General features: G+C 43.3%; 1 protein-coding gene across 1 annotated transcript in view; it reads right to left on the reverse strand.

Moving 5' to 3' along the window:
• Positions 1–17606, reverse strand: part of RSPO2 (R-spondin 2) — a 114264-nt gene extending 96658 nt beyond the window's left edge. The window contains exon 1 of the mRNA XM_040588813.1: positions 16811–17606. Coding sequence (XP_040444747.1) covers positions 16811–16904 — 94 coding nt within the window. The 5' untranslated portion in view covers positions 16905–17606. The remainder of the gene's footprint in view (positions 1–16810) is intronic.
• Between the last annotated feature and the right edge of the window lie 566 nt (positions 17607–18172).

The raw sequence follows: 18172 nt of genomic DNA on the forward strand, positions 1-18172 counted from the left end.
TCCTGTTCTAAATCTTTAATAAAACTGAACATGATCATTGCAAAACCATAAATCATGCAGTTCTTTAAAAAACTCAAATTACTACATTTTAAAAGACTTCAAAATGTCCTACAAAGTTTTCTTCCAAAACAAAAAATAAACCAATAAAACCATTTTTAATGAAGACGTTATTTTGGAGGTTGGGGAAGAGGAAGAATGTGATATTCCCAGTAAGTGTGGAAGTTTCAGCAATAAGGTCATAATTGCAGGCAAGACAAAAGAGCTTATATACACTTGGGAAAAACGTGAAGGAAGACTACATGCTAAAAATTATGCCAAAGCTGCAGATGACTGAGAGTAGGAGGAGCAAAGGAATCCACTTAGAAATGAGGAAGGTAGAAGAGCAGAATAGGTTGTCTTTGAACATAGTGGAGAAACACCAGATTGGAAAATTCTAACTCTAGAAATATGCATATATTACCACATATGAACGCATCCGAGTTACAGAAAGATGTATGGAAAAGACAACTCCACGTTACAAAAATATACACTTAGCTGCAGGATGTCACTTTAATTCAATCCAACAGCACTGTGCTTTACATCCTGCATGTACTTACCACATTCAAAACATCCACCAAATCTTCTGTCATCCTCCTTGTTCTCAGCCCAAGGCATCAGAGTTTGAGACATCAAACAATGATGATGGATGAGAATTAGAAATTTTGAATTAGAACAGATGAAGCATATTTGCTGTTTATATATGTACAGCCTTTTCTCCACATCTTGCTGGAATACCATTAAAATGGAATCAAATGAAACAGCTTCTCTATTTCAGATCTACCTAAGTCACAGCAGGCTGGGTCTCATCCTGAAAGAATGACACTTAATGGTTATAGGCCTTTTTTAAAAACCAAATCAGAGTTCCCTCATAAAGAAGATAGATTAAAAAAAAAATATTACATTTACCTATGCACTTTGGGTGCTTAGCATTCAGCACATTTCAAGCAGAAATTAAACTTATTATTTAGCAAGGAGCTATTGATTTTTTGTTTGTTTTGTTATTTTGTGGGAATGCAAATACAGTCTTAAAAAACCCACATCATTATGTTTATAAAAAACTAAAAGCCACTTGGCTCACATTACATAGATTAGGTTTGTAATTTGAATAATAAGTGGCTGGCATTAAAAGAAAGATACTGGCAGCTCTGAGGAGGTAAAGAAAAATATGCTATACGCTTTTTCAAAATATCCTTAATACAAGAAATATGCATTTCTTAATTTTGGGAATGCCTTACATTTTTAAAGCTATGATTCCATTTTCAGATCAGTCAAAGTCAGTTAGGTGTTCAGCTAAGTATCTTTAAATACAGGTCTCTCAAACATCTTAATTTTACAGCTCAAGTCTGAGGTGCCTCAAGCCTCTTGTAATTTTCAAAACCTGATATCATTATCTTATTTTGGTATGAAATAAAACATTTTTAATGCATATATAATTTGTTCTTACAGTAATTAATTTAGCCTACTGCAAATACTTGCATACGAAGGAAGAGCTCCATCCGTTGCATCTGAAAGTTAAGAAAACGTCAGAATAAAAACCCATTTAAGCATTTTTTCAGACATGTATCTTGTAATGAAAAAAAACAGCAGTAATTTCTGCACACTACAGAGCAGTGATGCAGTCACAAGGTATTGCTATCTCCTGTGACACATATGAGAACACAGAAGACTTCACATCAGGTACAGCCGACACTCTAAATCTTAGATCACTTGGATGCCATGTTTTACATGCAGGTGTGTGCTCAGTCAATAAACTTGAAGACAGGAAACTTATTTATGTGCTTATTACGCTTCATAATAACCCCATACATTCTTAGAGATTAACACTCTAGGACCTCTTAGCCATGCAAATCACTGGTATAATTTAAACCGCACAATGATAGAACACTGCCCTCTGCACCAGAGGAACCGAGGCACAGAGTGTAAGAAAGACTTGCAGTGCCTGCTTAAGCTGTGAGTGCTCAACATTTATTTAAGAAAAAAAAGAGAGAGGGGGGACAAAACTTATTTGCAGACACATGTAAAAACCTATTATGGGGGTGGTAGGGTAGAAGAATCTGGTTTTAAACATACTGACCAGCTCTCTTCGTAAGCAAACCAGGCACCTTGGATTCAAATTTCATGCTCTCACCACTAAACCACAATCCCTGCAGAGCATTTAAGTAAAGCTGTAAAAATGGAACATCAAACAGCAAATGCAAAGCTCTAGGATGTACTTGAATACTATCAAGAGCATTCAGCTAATCAGATTTCTCCTTGGCTAAACACACATCAACAAAAGAGAAATTACTCCATACAGTAGAATATCATGGGTATCTCTACATGGTTTCTACAAGTAGAGAGGAGATAGCGTTTCTGTTACAAACTAAGCATGAATGACAAAATCAAGAAACAAATTAACATGGTAACAAGCAGTGATGAAAAACAAGTCAGCTGTGTTTGTGGCTAAACAAAATGCTTAGTCACAGTTTCCTAAGTTAGCGGTGTGAGATGTAAATGCAAGAGAAGGATAACACTAAATAGTTCTGACACTGAATCATTTCAGTACAAGTCTCAAGAGACGTGCTGTTCCTCCATAATACTGCATTTTATGGTGTGCTTTTTCTCATTACATATCTGCTAAGCTTAACTGTGACTTGAGGTATTTTTAAGAAGAAAGCTCAAGCCCAGAAGCTGAACCTCAGGAAAATCTATAATCAATTACCTTTTTTTGTAGAAAAAGAAGCTTTGTAAAGAAAGTTTTACATGGAAATCGATATACTGAGCAAAAGCACTGCTCCCTTCAGCAGCAGTCAATAACGCTTTAGAGAAAGGTGTAAGAAACCCTTGTGGTAAAGGCAAATTCATCTCTGCATTATGAGTATTCCCAGTCTGTGATGCATCACATGAAGTAGTTCCTCTGGAAAACTCTAAACTTAATAAGCATATTTTTTTCTTTATTTCCATATAAAAGTATTTCGTACTTTGCCCTGAAATGGTCAAACCTTAAATCTAGCAGGAATGGCCATAGTAACCTGCTGTGGTGAACATCCACCGAGTCACGTGATGTGGACACAATTGATCATTTCATTTGCTTCTACCCCTATTACAATTCTTTGTCAGGCTTGAGTAAAAAGTCACTTGTGACTTGTTTTTTTAGAGGTGCCAAGTATTCCCAGTCCTCATTCTCTTCACCTTATGGAAGAACTCAGGCCTTTATGACCCTATAAACCCAGGACTCTTCTATTCCTACACCTATAAGAGACACACCTTACTCCAGAGAGGTGCATGGGAAAGTGCCCCAAGCACTCCAAAATGCAATCACAAAACAGAAGAATAAGTGATTTTCAAAGACACCATCACAGTAGGCGTGTTATTAAGCATATGAGGGCACTGTGTTTGCTACCTCACATCATCAGAAAACAAAGGCCATGGTGGATAAAGTACCATTGCTACTGACCACTCCACTGGGTCTTCTGGATTTTGAAGAGTCAATGCATGTATTTTTTGAAGCTGCCCACATCTAAGTGTATAAACTACACGTGTAGCTGTTTATCAGCTAGAGTGCACACACTGAGCCCACAGTTAGGATAAGGGCAACAGAAAGTAGATGAAAAAAATGTTAAGACTTTAGTAATTAGAAAAAGCCAGTTGCAGCTAATAAGTAGAAGGAATGTTAAAGTGGGATTTTTTTTATTATTTTTTTTTTAAAAAAAAAACAACTTTCCTGCAGCTGAGACACAGAAGCCAAGGAAATCATTGGACTCTTTCACTATATGACTGCCGGTAGAAAACTGTGCGTGGAAAAACTACCGCAGCTGATCTTGTAGGAACACAAGCCTTAAATGGAGGTCTTCGTTCAGGTCAAGCTTTGGCAAATTCTAATCCTTCTCAGGTGACATTACTTGTATTCGACCACATCCAGTTGATCTCTTCAAATATTTTCCTTCCTTTCCTCCTTAAGCCTTCCAGAGTGTGTTTAAGTAGCACAGACTAATGTTATTTTACCCAATGAGCCTCATATTACACTAGGCTCAATATGCAGTAGTTTCACCTAGCAGCTGCTTGGAAAGCTATTAAGAGAAAATAATATGAAACCAAGTCTGTCTTCAGATTCAGGTTTAATAGAGTCACATTTCAAACTTTTTCCAAAAGCTAGAAAAAACCCTACGTATTGATGCCACTGCTAATGTTACAATAACTGAAATAGAAGTTGGAAGCAGGAAGATTTTTGAGGAGTCTGATGGAAAGAACTAGAAGTAACGACAAAGAGTTTGTAAATACAGCATTAGCAAAGTGAACTACAGCTCTTAAAAAAGAGAAGTGCCTGGCTTACAGTCCTTCTGTAGGATCTTACAGTAATATTGCATGAGACAATACACCAGAGCAAACATCACTTCAGAAACATATACTATATCTGAAACAGATTGACATTACCCCTAGATTTACACCAAAATTAGTGAGACCAGTTAAGTCTAGTATCTTAATCATTACATTCACAATGCACTCCCTGGTATTTGTAAATATTTATAAAGAAAAAAAATATGGGGCAGCAAGGAACTCATATGATGCAAAAATAGCATGATATAGAACCTTATTTTTATGATAACTTTAAATGGCTCAGATCACCCAGACAAACCTAGTTTTCCATCTTCCCCTTGATTTTACCTCTTACCTTTCATTTTCACTGCATCGTCAGCTATTTTTTGCATGGAAGTGTGAATAGGAAAGAGAAGGGAAGTAAGAGGTGGAGCAGGTGCTATTTCAAGACCTCTGTTAGGCTGGGAGTCTTGTCAAGGGGAAGTGACAGAGCTGGGAAGTCCTGTGTCACTGCTAAATACCAGTAAGCTCCTCTGGGTTGATCTCAGCACTCCAACAAGTTAAGGTGATTGCAGCTGCACATGATTCAGTCACGTATCTCAAGGATTCCTAAAGGGAATGGACACTATGTTTCTTCCCCACAGCAGACTATTCCTAAAAACCAAGCAAGCACAAGCTAGGTATCTGATACATTTCCAAACCTTTCACAAAATGGTTGAGGCTGGAAAGGGACCTCTCGAGATCATCTGGTCCAACTAGCTTGTTCAAGCAGGGCCAGCTAGATGCAGTTTCCCAGGACCATGTCCAGATGGCTTTTGAGTATCTCCAAGATGGGAGACTCCACAACCTCTCTGTGCAACTTGTGCCAGTGCTCAGTCACCCTCACTATAAAAAAAACCACGTTTCCTGATGTTCAGAGGGAACCACCTACACTTCAGTTTGTGCCTGTTGCCTCGTGTCCTGTCACTGGGCCCCACCAAAAAGAGCCTGGCTCTGTCCTCTCTGCACCCTCCCTTCAACTACATTGAGGAGATCCCCCCCCAAGCCTTCTCCAGGCTGAACAGTCCCAGCTCTCTCAGTCTTCCCTCACAGGAGAGATGCTCCAGTCCTTTAATGAACTTTGGGACCTCTCTCCAGTATGTCCATGTCTTGTACTGAGGAGCCCAGAGATGGACACAGTAACCCAAGTGTGGCCTCCCCCATGCTGACTAGAGGGGAGGGCTCACCTGCTGGCAACAACCCTCCTAATGGAGCCCCAAACACCATCAGCTTTTCTTGCAGCAGAGGCACATTGCTCGCTCATGTTCAACATAAGGACCCATGACCCCCAGAGCCTTTTCTACCCAGCTGCTTTCCAGCTGGGTGGTCCCCAGCATATATTGGTGCACACTGGGTTGTTCTTTCCCAGGTGCAGGACTTTGCACTTCTTGTTGAACTTCAGTGAGGTTCCTTTTGATTCCTCCAGTCTATTGAGGTTTCCCTGGATGGGGAGTGATTTCCAGAATACTGCTGGCAGAAGAGGCATGACATTTTTAGCAGAACAGACAGTATCTTTCTCTTATTTTATCCAAAGCTGAACAAAACTAGATTCCCTTTCACACAATATAGAAGTCTCTGTATTGGGTTACAGAGATCATGCAAAAGAGCAACTGATAGAGCATGTGCAGCACAAATATGGGAAAATAACAGGATTTTTTTTTACTTTCTTGCTGAGATAGATAGAGGTAAGGTTGAACTCCGCTATCTGAAATGAAAGAAATACTTTTTTTTTTGTGCTAGTACATGCCCTCAGTGCAGAGAAGCTACATAATCCAGTGACTGCAGACAAGTCTGAGAACTAACACTGAAGATCAGATACCCAACTTTGTCCCAAACTGTTAATCACAAGGTTATTCTGTGCCTCCTCTTCCTCTCCTATCCTGTCAGTTTTGTTTACTTGAGCCCTTCAAAAAAAGTATGTATTTCTACTACTACACACCTGTTCAGTGGTAGAAATACACACTGTGTAGCACTAGGTGACCTACAGGTTCTGCTCAACTAAATATAAGATTTTTCAGATTTGCTTCTCAATTTCACAGAACACATATTGCATTGAAGCAGTTCATAGTTTCCTGTTTCTACAACAAGCTATATTAAAAAAAAACATAAACAAAACACAGTGAACCTGAATCAAAGCTTTAAAGAAAAAAATTATTTTAAACACTACAAAAACGTCAGGGATTTTTCTCATTTTACTTCCCAACTACAGCTACAAATGTTTCCTAAAACTCAGTTCCCCAAAAAAAAACTTTGAATACCATGGGCAACAGGTAAAGTTCAGCAAAATGTGAGTTTGAATAGAAGAGTTATGATAAGCACTTGTAATTCTGCAGTTTCATCAGCTAAAAAGAGAAACCATGACGTACTGTGATCTCAGCACCATCAAAGTTGCAGCACTCCAGCATACTGGAGTAGTGCTGTAAGAAATACAGCTGGAAGCCAAAGCACCTGTCTGGAAGCACCATTTCATTCCGATGGTTCCATTATTAACTCCCATACTGTCATAATATTAGCACTTCACACTGGAACGCTGCTTGACGTTTACATAAAAGAAGGATTTCTTTCCTATTACCCTTGCCATTCACATATTAACCAAAAGTTTTACGTGTGAAAAGACTAACAAAAGCAATCCCTCTGACTTGCTGAAGGTACCCTCTTACCAGGAAGGCAGACCTCCCAGCACCGAACCATGTCAGGTAGGCAACAGAGACAAAACAGGCCATCTGCCCACATGCAATCTGTATTTGCTGAACATCTTCAAAATCAACCACAACACACACATGCAGGCCAGGTATATTTTTGATGGCCCAGGCAAAGACCCCAAGCTGAAGAACTGTCCTGTCATCAGCTGTTGCCACAGCAGTAGTTCACAAGAGCAAAAGCACACAGCAACCCTACTCCAAAAGGTGCCTGCCCTCAGATGTCCCTCAGAAAGTCAACTTTCCTCACAAGTGATCATTCAAAAAAGTAGGGGAGAAAAGATTAATTAGTTTGGAGAGGACAGGAGACCAATTTTTAGACATAAAACTACCTCCTGAGAACGCTCCTGATGAAAGTATTAAAACATGTAATTCAGTGGTAGATAAATAAGCAAACCTTTTACAAAATGTTCTTTGGGTTTAGGCCCTTGCAAGAGTGAAGCATCTCAGATCACAAGTATTCTGCAATAAATGTCAATAGCTTTAAGCAAACTAAAACCAAGTAGCTGCTGTGGTGTCGTGCTGTGAACATAACCTAACGCACCTTGAGTGCACCGCAGTGATCCTGCTGACGCACAGCTGCTCTTGCTGAGTCAAAACTGAATCTGTGTCCATCACATTATTAGCGTGCACTGTGTAAAATGAGACCTAAACCAGGTCTGACCTAGCTGGAATGAAAAGGCAAAGAATTCTTCTGCTAGCGGATGGAAATCTGGAACAGATTCTGGTCTGGCAGCCTTAGTTTAGATGTTTTTGTCTATGCAGGGCCAGTGCTACAGGGTCTCACCTCAGTTGGGATCCTTAAGTACCATCTCAGTATAGATAAAGTGAAAGATGAAACTTTAATTCCCGTTCAAAAGAGTCATAGATACGTGCTTGTCAGTGGAATCACTAGGTAAATTAGTAGGTTTATAATGAAAACATATCATATCTACTAATTATTTGGGGTGGGGTTTTTTGAGCAATCCAAGAAAGAAGCAAGAGCAGATCAGTAACACCTATCTTTGAGAAGCATAGTTGCTGTTTCAGTGGTTTCCAACTTGCCCAGCAACTCTTAGTATGGACGCGCTGGCTGTTGTCAGCACTACTATACATGTGCAGTTTAATCTGTGCATGCACAACAGCCATTTCTCTGATGTGGATAGTTTGGGGTTTTTTTGGTATTTCAAAGGTGGCAGCCATACGGCTGAAAAGACCATACATTTGTGCAGAGTGTATATTTGTGTGTAACATATTTCAGCCAGCATTTCAGCTCAAAAAAGAAAATAATGAGTGTGGAGCAGGAAGTTTATATTTTGTCACACCACTGCAGTTCTCTAACACAAATACTGTTGTCCCTTTGCAGTGTAAAGTAGTACAAGTTTCTCCCAATATATTAAAAAGGCACAGATACTGTCTTAATTGCTGCACATGGTCTACTTGGGAGTTATTGTTCATGCAACTGCTCAGTGACTACAAAACCCCACCAATTTAGGCAATACCTAAAAGCTGGCATCACAAACACTACCAATCTTCTAGGTCCCTTCCTCCATCCCACTACATCTATGTTTGGCTCTGTCATCAAGATGAAGAAAATCTTGACAATTCTCAAAAAAAATAGACAAAAGTTTCCATGAGGTAAATTGGAGATTCATAATTGCTAAACCATATGCTCTAAATTATCTTGATTCACATTTTTTAAATCCTAGAGAGCAAAAAAATTTTTAAAAACAGAAAATCATATTAGAAGGATTTTCAAAATATTTTGGTTCTGGTATCCATATATAAGATTTGCTATTACCCTTTTCAATTAACATTCATAATTCAATTAAGTGTTTATTTTGAAACATAATTACAGAACTGCATGCCTCACCTAAATATTACCTGTATTTACTTACACTTTCCTTGTCACAGTCATACAAACATCCCATAAAAACAAAAAAGGAATGAGAGCGGAGGGTATAAATTCTATTCCCTCATAAAAGAACAGTTACAGATAGATCAAGTACTTGCCTCTACTGAAATAGGTATTTCGAAAAGAAATATATAACTGATTCATTACTGGATGCCAAGATTTGCAACTACCTGCTATCAAAAGATATTTCTCCTATTACAGTAAAAAAAGAGTATGAACACTTATTGCACTGCTCACCAGATTTTGGCAGATGGGATATTAAAAACCTCTCCTTCGCCACATAATCAAAGTGTCTACAATACTAGTTGCTTCTCTGCTTTCCCTTAAAAAAGAAATAAATCACCTTTCTGCCCCATGCTACAATTTTAGTCCTTTTTCTACATCCTTTTCCTCTTCACAGCTTGTACATTGAAGTCCATAACCAAGAGGAAAGGTCAGGAAATTTAATCATCAATCGTTTGCATGGTACCAACTAAAAAGAAATTTGAAATGATAACTTTTCATTTAAGCAACAAACAATCGCATCAAAATAGAGTAAGATTAAAGCAAAGCTATACAAATTCATTGGAGTGTTGGATTTAAGAGTGCTTCAGTACAAACACAAGGATGACGCAGTGTGACCTGTAGACATCCAGAAAATTATAGCACCTGCTCTATGGACCACAGTTTAATTGAGAAAGGTCAGAGATGTGCATAGCTTCGAAATCAAGGTGCTAAGATGGAGCAATCTCAAAGTAAGGACAACAATTAAAGTCTCAAATTCTTGTAGTCTCAGAGGAAAATCTACAGGGGAAGTATCATGATACTCCATCATTTTAGAGGAGTTACAGTTGTCATCTCCACACTCAGAACATCGACTTTCAAATCCGTGAAGTATTTTGTGATAGGATTATGTACAAACATCAATTTCCTGTAATCCTTCCTTCCCACCTTCCATCTCCACTGCAGAAACTGCACTGGAAAGATGACATTTATTAGAGAGTGTCTGTCAGATTCACTTTTTCACTCTTGCCTCTCCTGTGTCTGACATTGTTGCACCGTCACCTGCCTCTTTGGGGCATACACTGGAGAGACTGCCACCCTGATCCCTTCCAACTTCATTTCTCAGAGTTTTGAAAAAGTATTGGTGAAAATGGACAGGATCGTTCACCTCATGGCAAACACTGTGAAAGCTGGAACAGCCAGACGTAGAGAGAATAGCGTGATGCAGCTGGGTTTCAAGTCAGGCTTACAAGTTACCTCTCTCAGCAAGTATAACAGTAAACCCTGGTCAATAGGTGGCCTTTCTGCATGGAGCTAGCTGGACAAAGCCATCCTGTAGGATAGAAGAAATAGCTGTATGACCCAAACTCTGCATCTGCCTAATGGTGCTCAGAAGCAAGATAGACTTGACCACTTCTTAAGTTAGATTAGCATTCAAGTACCAAGAAAGTCATACCACAAGCCTATTCCATGCCCTACACAAAATATTACCTGGGAACAGGCTTTAAATCCAACACTATCATCCCCAAAAGTGATAGATCTACCCTGCATGCACAAAGTGATTTTGCAGCACCTGACATTTTCCTAAGCATTCCATCTGCTAAATAAGTACAACAAAGACAAGGAGTACACAAACTATGGCAGCACCTAATTTTCATGTCTGAAGCAGCCCATAATGAAAGGATAAAGCTGTTATATTTGTGCATTATCAGCAGCCAACATGTATGAAGTCATGCTTGTCATTAAGAACAGGATTAGCAAATACTTGGAGCCTAGACAAATACAGAAGGTTCTCCAACCACACCTGAACAAAATTTTGAGGTAAAATGAGAGGGCATGCATGAGGAATTTAATTTAGTATTTAAAAATACCTGAAACTAAATAAATCTGTAACACAAGAAAAAATATAACTTTCAGGAACCATATCTGTTAAAGTTAAGAGCTGCACCAACACATAAGCTTAATATAGATGAGAAAATTGGGTATGGTGGAACCCTTCTCATTTGCAGGTGATTTCATCTTACTTCAGGAGCTAACAATGAAGATGCACACATCTGGACTACACCACAATTCTAGATAGAGGTAATAGAGTCATCTTATTTTATATTTCCCAAGTTTGGAGTATACTTTATCTGATCAGACAGGTGCCTACTGTAGGATGAGTTAAATTGTGCCAGCACCTCTATGGATTGTATCAACTAGCACTGCATCAATTATAGAAGAAAATTCAGACATTCATGTTGCAGACAATTATATGTAGTCACATGAATCCCACCCCTGGAGTTTATAATCAAGGAAGCATTTTTGGAAAGGGATGTTATAGTCTGCTATAAACTTCTGAGTTTGATGTACAGTGTAGCAGGTAAAATTTGCAGCCTGTGATGGTCTGCAGGTTTGACTAGATAGTGCCCTCTAATCTATGGTGAGGTAAAGTTTCTAGGTATTAAAAAAAATAGCTAGAGGATCAGAAATGAAATGCAGACCTCCATGGGATAGTCAAGCTCTTGGCAGAATCAGTGAGAGAAAAACACATAAACAGCTTACAGAAAAACCTTTATTTCTTTATGCCTTCAATTTTGATAATGAACACCTCTTGCCATCTTCCAGCTTTTAAATAATGTCATATTGCTCATTAAAAGCAGCTTATGTAAACAACACCATGCTAACATACTTTATCATAGTAATTATGGTGGCCTGTATACTGTAAATGACATAGTGAAGTGAGAAACTGCATTCTGGCATCTTAGCTTCCCGATATTAATATACAAACGCACTTTTGGTATTTGTTACGCATTTTGAGCTGCTCTAGTAACAGGTTTCAGCCAAACCTTGAAAAACTTACATACCCCTTCCCAAAAAAAAGGGAAAACAAAGTTAAGCCAAGTTTATTAAGCATACAAATCTAAGTTCTTCATCACCGCATAAAACTTCCTGCAGGTTTTAATGCAAAAGCATATAGGCATAGACTTCAACATCTGACCAGACACACACATCTAGCCCAGTATCCTAATCCCAAGCAACCTGTAAAGGAAGCTAAAGGGGATGGATACAGGCAAGGAAAAGCATAAATACAGCAACACTGTGCCAGCACATGCTCCCCATTTTCAGTCTCCACTGTAACAGGCCTTGGGACACCTAAGCATGTCAGATGCATATGACTTGCTCCAGGGTACCCTGCCTGGCCTCCAGTTGCTCAGGAAGGTCATGTACATGCCAGGGCCAGAAGGGTATCTTTTACACATCACAAACAGCACTAGAAACCTACTTTGGGAAACTGAATCAAGCACCCAAACTTAGGTGTCTGTTTTCATGGTGAAACCTGCTCTTGGCATTTTGAGCATCTCTTCTGCAAATCTTCAACAGCCACTTGAGCATGGATTACGCCCAGTAGCACTGCATTATTAGCTAGTTCGGTATTCAGTCATTCACACAGAAGTTTTGACTTCTGCTGCCATTTTAGTTTAAAAAACTTTCCCAGCCTTACCAGATGATAGGGCATAAGTAGCCCAGAGTTTTAAAGTTTTGACTTTTCAGTGGTTACAGTGTTAGGATATTCTTACTGCTTTAGTAAGGATGTGTATAGAAAGAATGTTTATTAACTAGCTACCCTAAGCAGTAAGGGGCTGAGGAGCAGAAGCTACCCTCCAAAGCTTTACTACTGATCTGGGAAATCACTCCCGAAAGTGTTAACATGCCTCAGTTCTTTTACATTAAAATCTTGTAACAGAATTCGTAACACCTGAGGAAAACTTGTGTCTCAAAGTACAGCTTCCTCCTAAGATGTCAAGCCTTAACCTGCAGAAAAAAGTTAACCCTCCTCCAAATGTAAAACATGTTTCAAGTTCAGAGAGAGGAGGATAGAATAGGTAAAATATTTGGGTACTGTTGGACAATTAAGATCTTCTTTGTAGTATGGCACTTTTTTTTAGATAGTAAATTACTCTTTTGGAGTTAGTACAGTCCTTATAAAAATAGATGTGGTATTTACTTCAATCAATTATTTCCCACACAGGTTCCTTTTCCCTAATGTTCAAATCGTCACTCTTTCCCAAAGCCTGACCACAAAAACCAGCTGAGACAGGCTCCAAGATTATCCTCATTTCAGGTATTTAATTAGGAAAGCTAAATCACAATCCCCAATATCTGAACAGGTTTTTCTTCTAGTTGAAAAACCGTATGACTGCTTCCTATATTAATAGCTGGTTTGTGGTCAAGACTCCCATTAAACATTAATATGATGCAGCTTTAATTGACATAATTTTGATTCCAGCTACTGTGTTCCTCCATATATACACACACTCCTATGAACACCATACACAGAGCTATGCTGAGCTCTCAGAAGCACTCGCAGAGATTCCCTTCCACCGGCACTCTTCCTATTTCCAACTGTGGGCTTTCTGTCATCACACTGGCAGTTAGTATTCACTTATTGCTACAGATACAACCCCTTCCTTTATGTATACCTAACACAGAGTGCGAGCATCCAGGAGATGCATGTGCAGCTTAGCTTTTACGATACTCCTTGAATGTGAGCTAAAAAAAAAAGTATTTGACACCCACAGTTTTTGAGTTCTTGGATATAGGTAACTTCCAGTTTCCCAGTGTGAACGTGTCCCATTCACGTCTCTCATTATGCCAGCATTGGTCTCACCAGCCCCAGAGAGCCTCTCTGCACTACAGTTGAGTCTTCCCATCAATGCAGGCACTGCTGTCACATCGGCTTTTCTTCCTCAGGGAATTTCTGATTTTTGACAGCTCTTTACAATGAAGAACCCTGTATTCTTTTCTGTCAATGCTGACAGATTTCATTTCTACATACTCCCACTTCGATCTGTGGTACTCTTTGGGAAAAGCGTTCTTATGTCTCAAAGACAAGGGAAAAAAGTGACTGGTCTTTCATGTGTCCCGTGATATTCAGTGAAATGCTAAGACATGAAACTGTTCATACTGGCTGCTAAAGAGAAGAATTAATTTCTTTTTTCATTGAAATTAACAAGTAGGTATCCAAGATAAATGAAAGATCAAATAAAGAAAGGGAAAGGAGGTGCTTTGGAATTAGGCTAAACCAGCTGTGAGATTACACCACTGACCTTTAAGCTATACAGCCCTTAAACACATTTTAGAATAGCTTCTGCAGGAAGGGCAAATAATCATAATTACTTGCTCAGGACAGAGACTTCCAGAGGGAGAATTTGCTGGGGTGTTTCAAGGGAAGTAAGGTTCTGCTCCGAGCCAACTAGGCAAAGCAATATTCTAATGAGCTGCAAAAGTAACTAAAAGCAGCAGTGGAATTAGAATAATCTGTTGATCATAATGCTTTTACCAAAGAATTCTTAATGAAGTAACATTGACTAACAAAACACAAATCAGTGCCAGGTAGGGACCACATTCTAAACCTTATTTTTTTTCATTTCACTCCTACTGCAATATTGTATGCCTTGGTTTGGGAAGAAGTTGGAAGTAGGAAGGTAATGAAGAAATCTGGGAATGTCGTCCCAAATCTACTAAGCTCTTGTGTAGTAGAGCATTTTCCATCAGCTACAAATCCATGCAAACTCCAATACAGGCATATATATTTAAAGTTTATTGTGCATTTAGCTGCTTTACAAAAAAAAAAACACACACAGCTACGCATGATATTTGCCCATAATTCCAGACTGAATGCAATTGATTTCTACCGCACAGGAGACTTAATCTATGCCAAAAATTTTATTTCATTAAGAAAATGATATTATGGAGCATCTGAGATCATGTAACAGACAAAACAGAATGCCAGAGAAATTTTAACTGCCAGTACCCCACAGTGAATGCCTGATTATTTGCAGATGGGATATGGAAAAATTGTGAAATTATTGGAATTTTAAGTCCTGTATGAAAGCATTACTTCAGACTGCATGTGTCATGGCAAGCGTCTATTATAGTTTGAATACGTTCTTAGATTTTGCTTTCAGTGCTTAGAACTGGCTATGCGTACTTCTTTAGACTTATTAACTGAAAAAGACTGCATTCTTCAAAGTGCAAAACCAAACCCTTAGGTGATAGCACAAAACAGTGCCAGTAAGTCAACTGTCAATACTGACGGTATTTATCCAATAACTAAACTAAAAACTAATTTAAATCAATCTCCTTTGGAAAAGCCAACTGTTCAACAAGCACAACAAATGGTCTAAGATCAATCAGCGAACATGAGATCAATTAAAACCAGCTTAAGTTTTTGTAGGAGGACAATTCACACAACTCGAGTTAGATGTCTATTCATTTCAGTACTCCCACAATGCAATCCTTAAGCTCTGTTGTAAAGCAGAAATACCACTATCACCCTCCGCTGTCTAGCCAGCACTCTAAGTAGTTCCACATTTAATTAAAGACACAGTATACCCTTTGTTAGCACAGATAGTCTGGTCACTTTAAAGGTCTGCTATCGTTTTAGCCACACACACAAAAATTAAATTCTGGAAACCATCTGTTGCAAAACCATCAAAACTAAGTTGCTTTACAATTTTATTCGTACCTACTGTGAAGGTGACATATGCATGAGTGTGCAAACTATTTTACTTTCACAGCTTTATTACTATTTGTAGCAGCTTAACACTGGAGATGCTGGCGCCCTCTCCTTCCAAATAATTGCACTGGAAGGGCAATTCTTTCAGAAACAGGAATTTTTCAGCAGCTGAGCCACCTGATTTTGAGCAAACTTTAGAAAAGGTAAGATAAGACACGGCCGAGAAAATAATAGGAAAAGGGATAGCAAAGTAACCCAGAATATGCGGATAATAAAAACGTTTTATACCGAAGGTGTACTTCCACCCGGGGGTGGGGGTGGTGGGGGTGAGAATAAAAATAGAAGAGACCCCCCCCAGACAGCGCTGACAGCCGGGGAAGAGCTGCAGTAAGCTTTTCGGCCACATGGGTGCTGTACTGGCACATTTCACCGCTCCGACTCCTGAACTCTGGTAATCCCGACACCAGCGTTTCAGGAGAACACTTAAACCCTAACGCATCGTTTCTCTTTTTGGTTATGTTGTTTGTTTGTTTTTTAATTCCCCCCTTTTCCTCGCAGGGATATGCACGCTTGCAGCGGGAGGCAGCAGCACAGCAGCCCCCCGGGGCTGGGGCAGGCGCGGCTGGCCCCGCCGCTGCGGCTGCCCCGCGGGCCGAGCCCCCAGCCCCGCCGGAGAGAGGGGGCGATGCCGCCCCTCCGCCTCGGAACTGCGGTCCCACGGCCCCGGCGGGGACGGCCCACGGGAGGCAGCCGCAAAGCCCGCCCCACGCACACGGGAGCCCGGACAGCGCGGGTAACGGCGACCCCCCGGCTGCTGCAAGCTGGCTGGCGAGGTACGACGGCGATAGCCGGCGATGCCACCGCTTGCTGCGGCCGACGGGCCGGCGGGGCCCGTCCTGCGGCGGGCGGCTCCCGGCGGGAGCCCGGGCTGTGCCGGCGCCGCGGGCAGGAGGGCACGGCCGCGGGCTCGCACCGGCCGCTCGACGTCCCCTGCTGCCCCGCGCGGGTGGCGGGCGGCCGCGCCGCTGCTCCCGGTGCCTGCCCGCCGGAGCTCACTCCCGCGCCGCTGCTCCCGCCGCCGGCCCGGCCCTCCCCAGCAGCAGGGCGGCGGGCGGGCAGCCCCGCGGAGCGGTCGCCACGCCGGCCCGGCCCCGCGCCCCCAGGCTCGCCGCCGCCCCACGTGTGCCGGCCCGGAGCCCGCGGGCGCGGAGCGGGGGACGCCACACCTGCCGGGGCGCTGCCCCGCCGCCCGCGGGGAGGGGGCGGGCACGCAGCCCGCCGCAGCGCCCGCCTGCCCCGCCGGCGCTCCCGCTCGCTGCCCCGGGCGGGCGTCCCGGCCGAGCGGCCGGCGCTGCTCACCTCTCTTGCTGCGTCTCCAGCGGCCGGTTTGGCAGTGGCCGTAATCCATGCAGTTCAGGATGATCAAGGCAAAGGAGAAGAGGCGAAACTGCATCCTGGGCCGCTGGGGTGGGCAGCCCCCGCCGGCGGCAGCGAGGGGCGGCAGAAGCCGGCTGTGTGCGGGGCTGCGAGCGGCCCCGGGGGAAGAGGGGGCCGGCGGGGCGCCGCGGGGCAGCGGCTGCCGCGGGGAGCGGCAGGAGCTCACACGCCTCTCGCCGCCCTTCTCGGGCGCTGCGAACTCACAGCCGCTTCCAGCATCCCCCCGGCGCTGCAGGGAGAGGGAGACGGGGCGGCGGGGAGAAAGCCTGGCCTCTGGCTTTCCTGGTCCTCCCCCTTCTCCGGCTCTCCCCGAGAAACAAAAAGAGAAAAATGGAAAACCCAGGCCGGGGCAGGAGCGGGGCGCCCCGAGCGCAGCCAGCCAGAGCCCCAACTTTCCCCCGCAGGCGGCGGGAGAGCGCTGCCGCTCGGCACCCCCGTGCGCCCCGGGGACGGGCTGTCAGGCGGGGGAAAGCGCTATTTATCCCGGCGCAGGGGCGCACCCCGCCCACACGCGCTCAGGTCGCGGGCACGGCGGGGCGAAGCCGCCCCCCCTACCTTCCGCGGCGCGGCCCCGCCGCCATCCCGCCCCGCCGCCGGGTCCGGAGAGCGGCTCCGCGCCCGGGAGCAGCCACCCGCGGGCGGGCGCGGGCCGGCGGTGGCCGCCGGGGCTCGGGCTCCCGGCCACATGCAGGCGGTGTCCGCGCCGGACTCCACCAGCCGCCCGCCTCCGCCCGCTCCTTTTATGCGGCGGGCAGGGGGCGCGGGCGGCGGGGCCGTGCGGGCCCGGTGGGGATGCGCGGCGGCGCGGGACCGCGGCCGTAGGTGGTGCTGCGGGACGAGAGGTGCCGCCGCCCGGCCATAGCGCCGCCCGCAGCCGCGCCGGCACCCCCGCCGGGCCCTAACGCCCGCCGGCCCCGCGCCCCCCCGCCGCGGCAGCCGCCGAGGCTTTTGCCGGCAGGCTCTGCCTCGGCGGGCTTCTCCCTCTCCCCGCAAAGTCCCCTCGTCGTTTCCCTGCACTGCCTATAGCCTTGGGAAACCTCGTCCACCGCGCTTCTCTCCCTCTCCCTCTTCTTTTTTTTCTTTTTTTTTTTTCTTTTTTTTTTTCTTTTAGTTCCCGTCGGGTTCGATAATTAACGGTATTTCTTTTTTCCATCGCTGGTTTGAAGACCTCGATCCATTAATTTCCCCCTCCTTTCCTTCTGCCTTCCTAAAATCTGATCTCGCGTGCTCCAAAGCCTCTTCCCTGAAGCGCCACTTTCGTCGTCCTGGGAAGAGGGCAACTTA

The sequence above is a fragment of the Falco naumanni genome, chromosome 3 (genome assembly GCF_017639655.2).
Source record: "Falco naumanni isolate bFalNau1 chromosome 3, bFalNau1.pat, whole genome shotgun sequence".
In the NCBI taxonomy this organism is placed as follows: Eukaryota; Metazoa; Chordata; class Aves; order Falconiformes; family Falconidae; genus Falco; species Falco naumanni.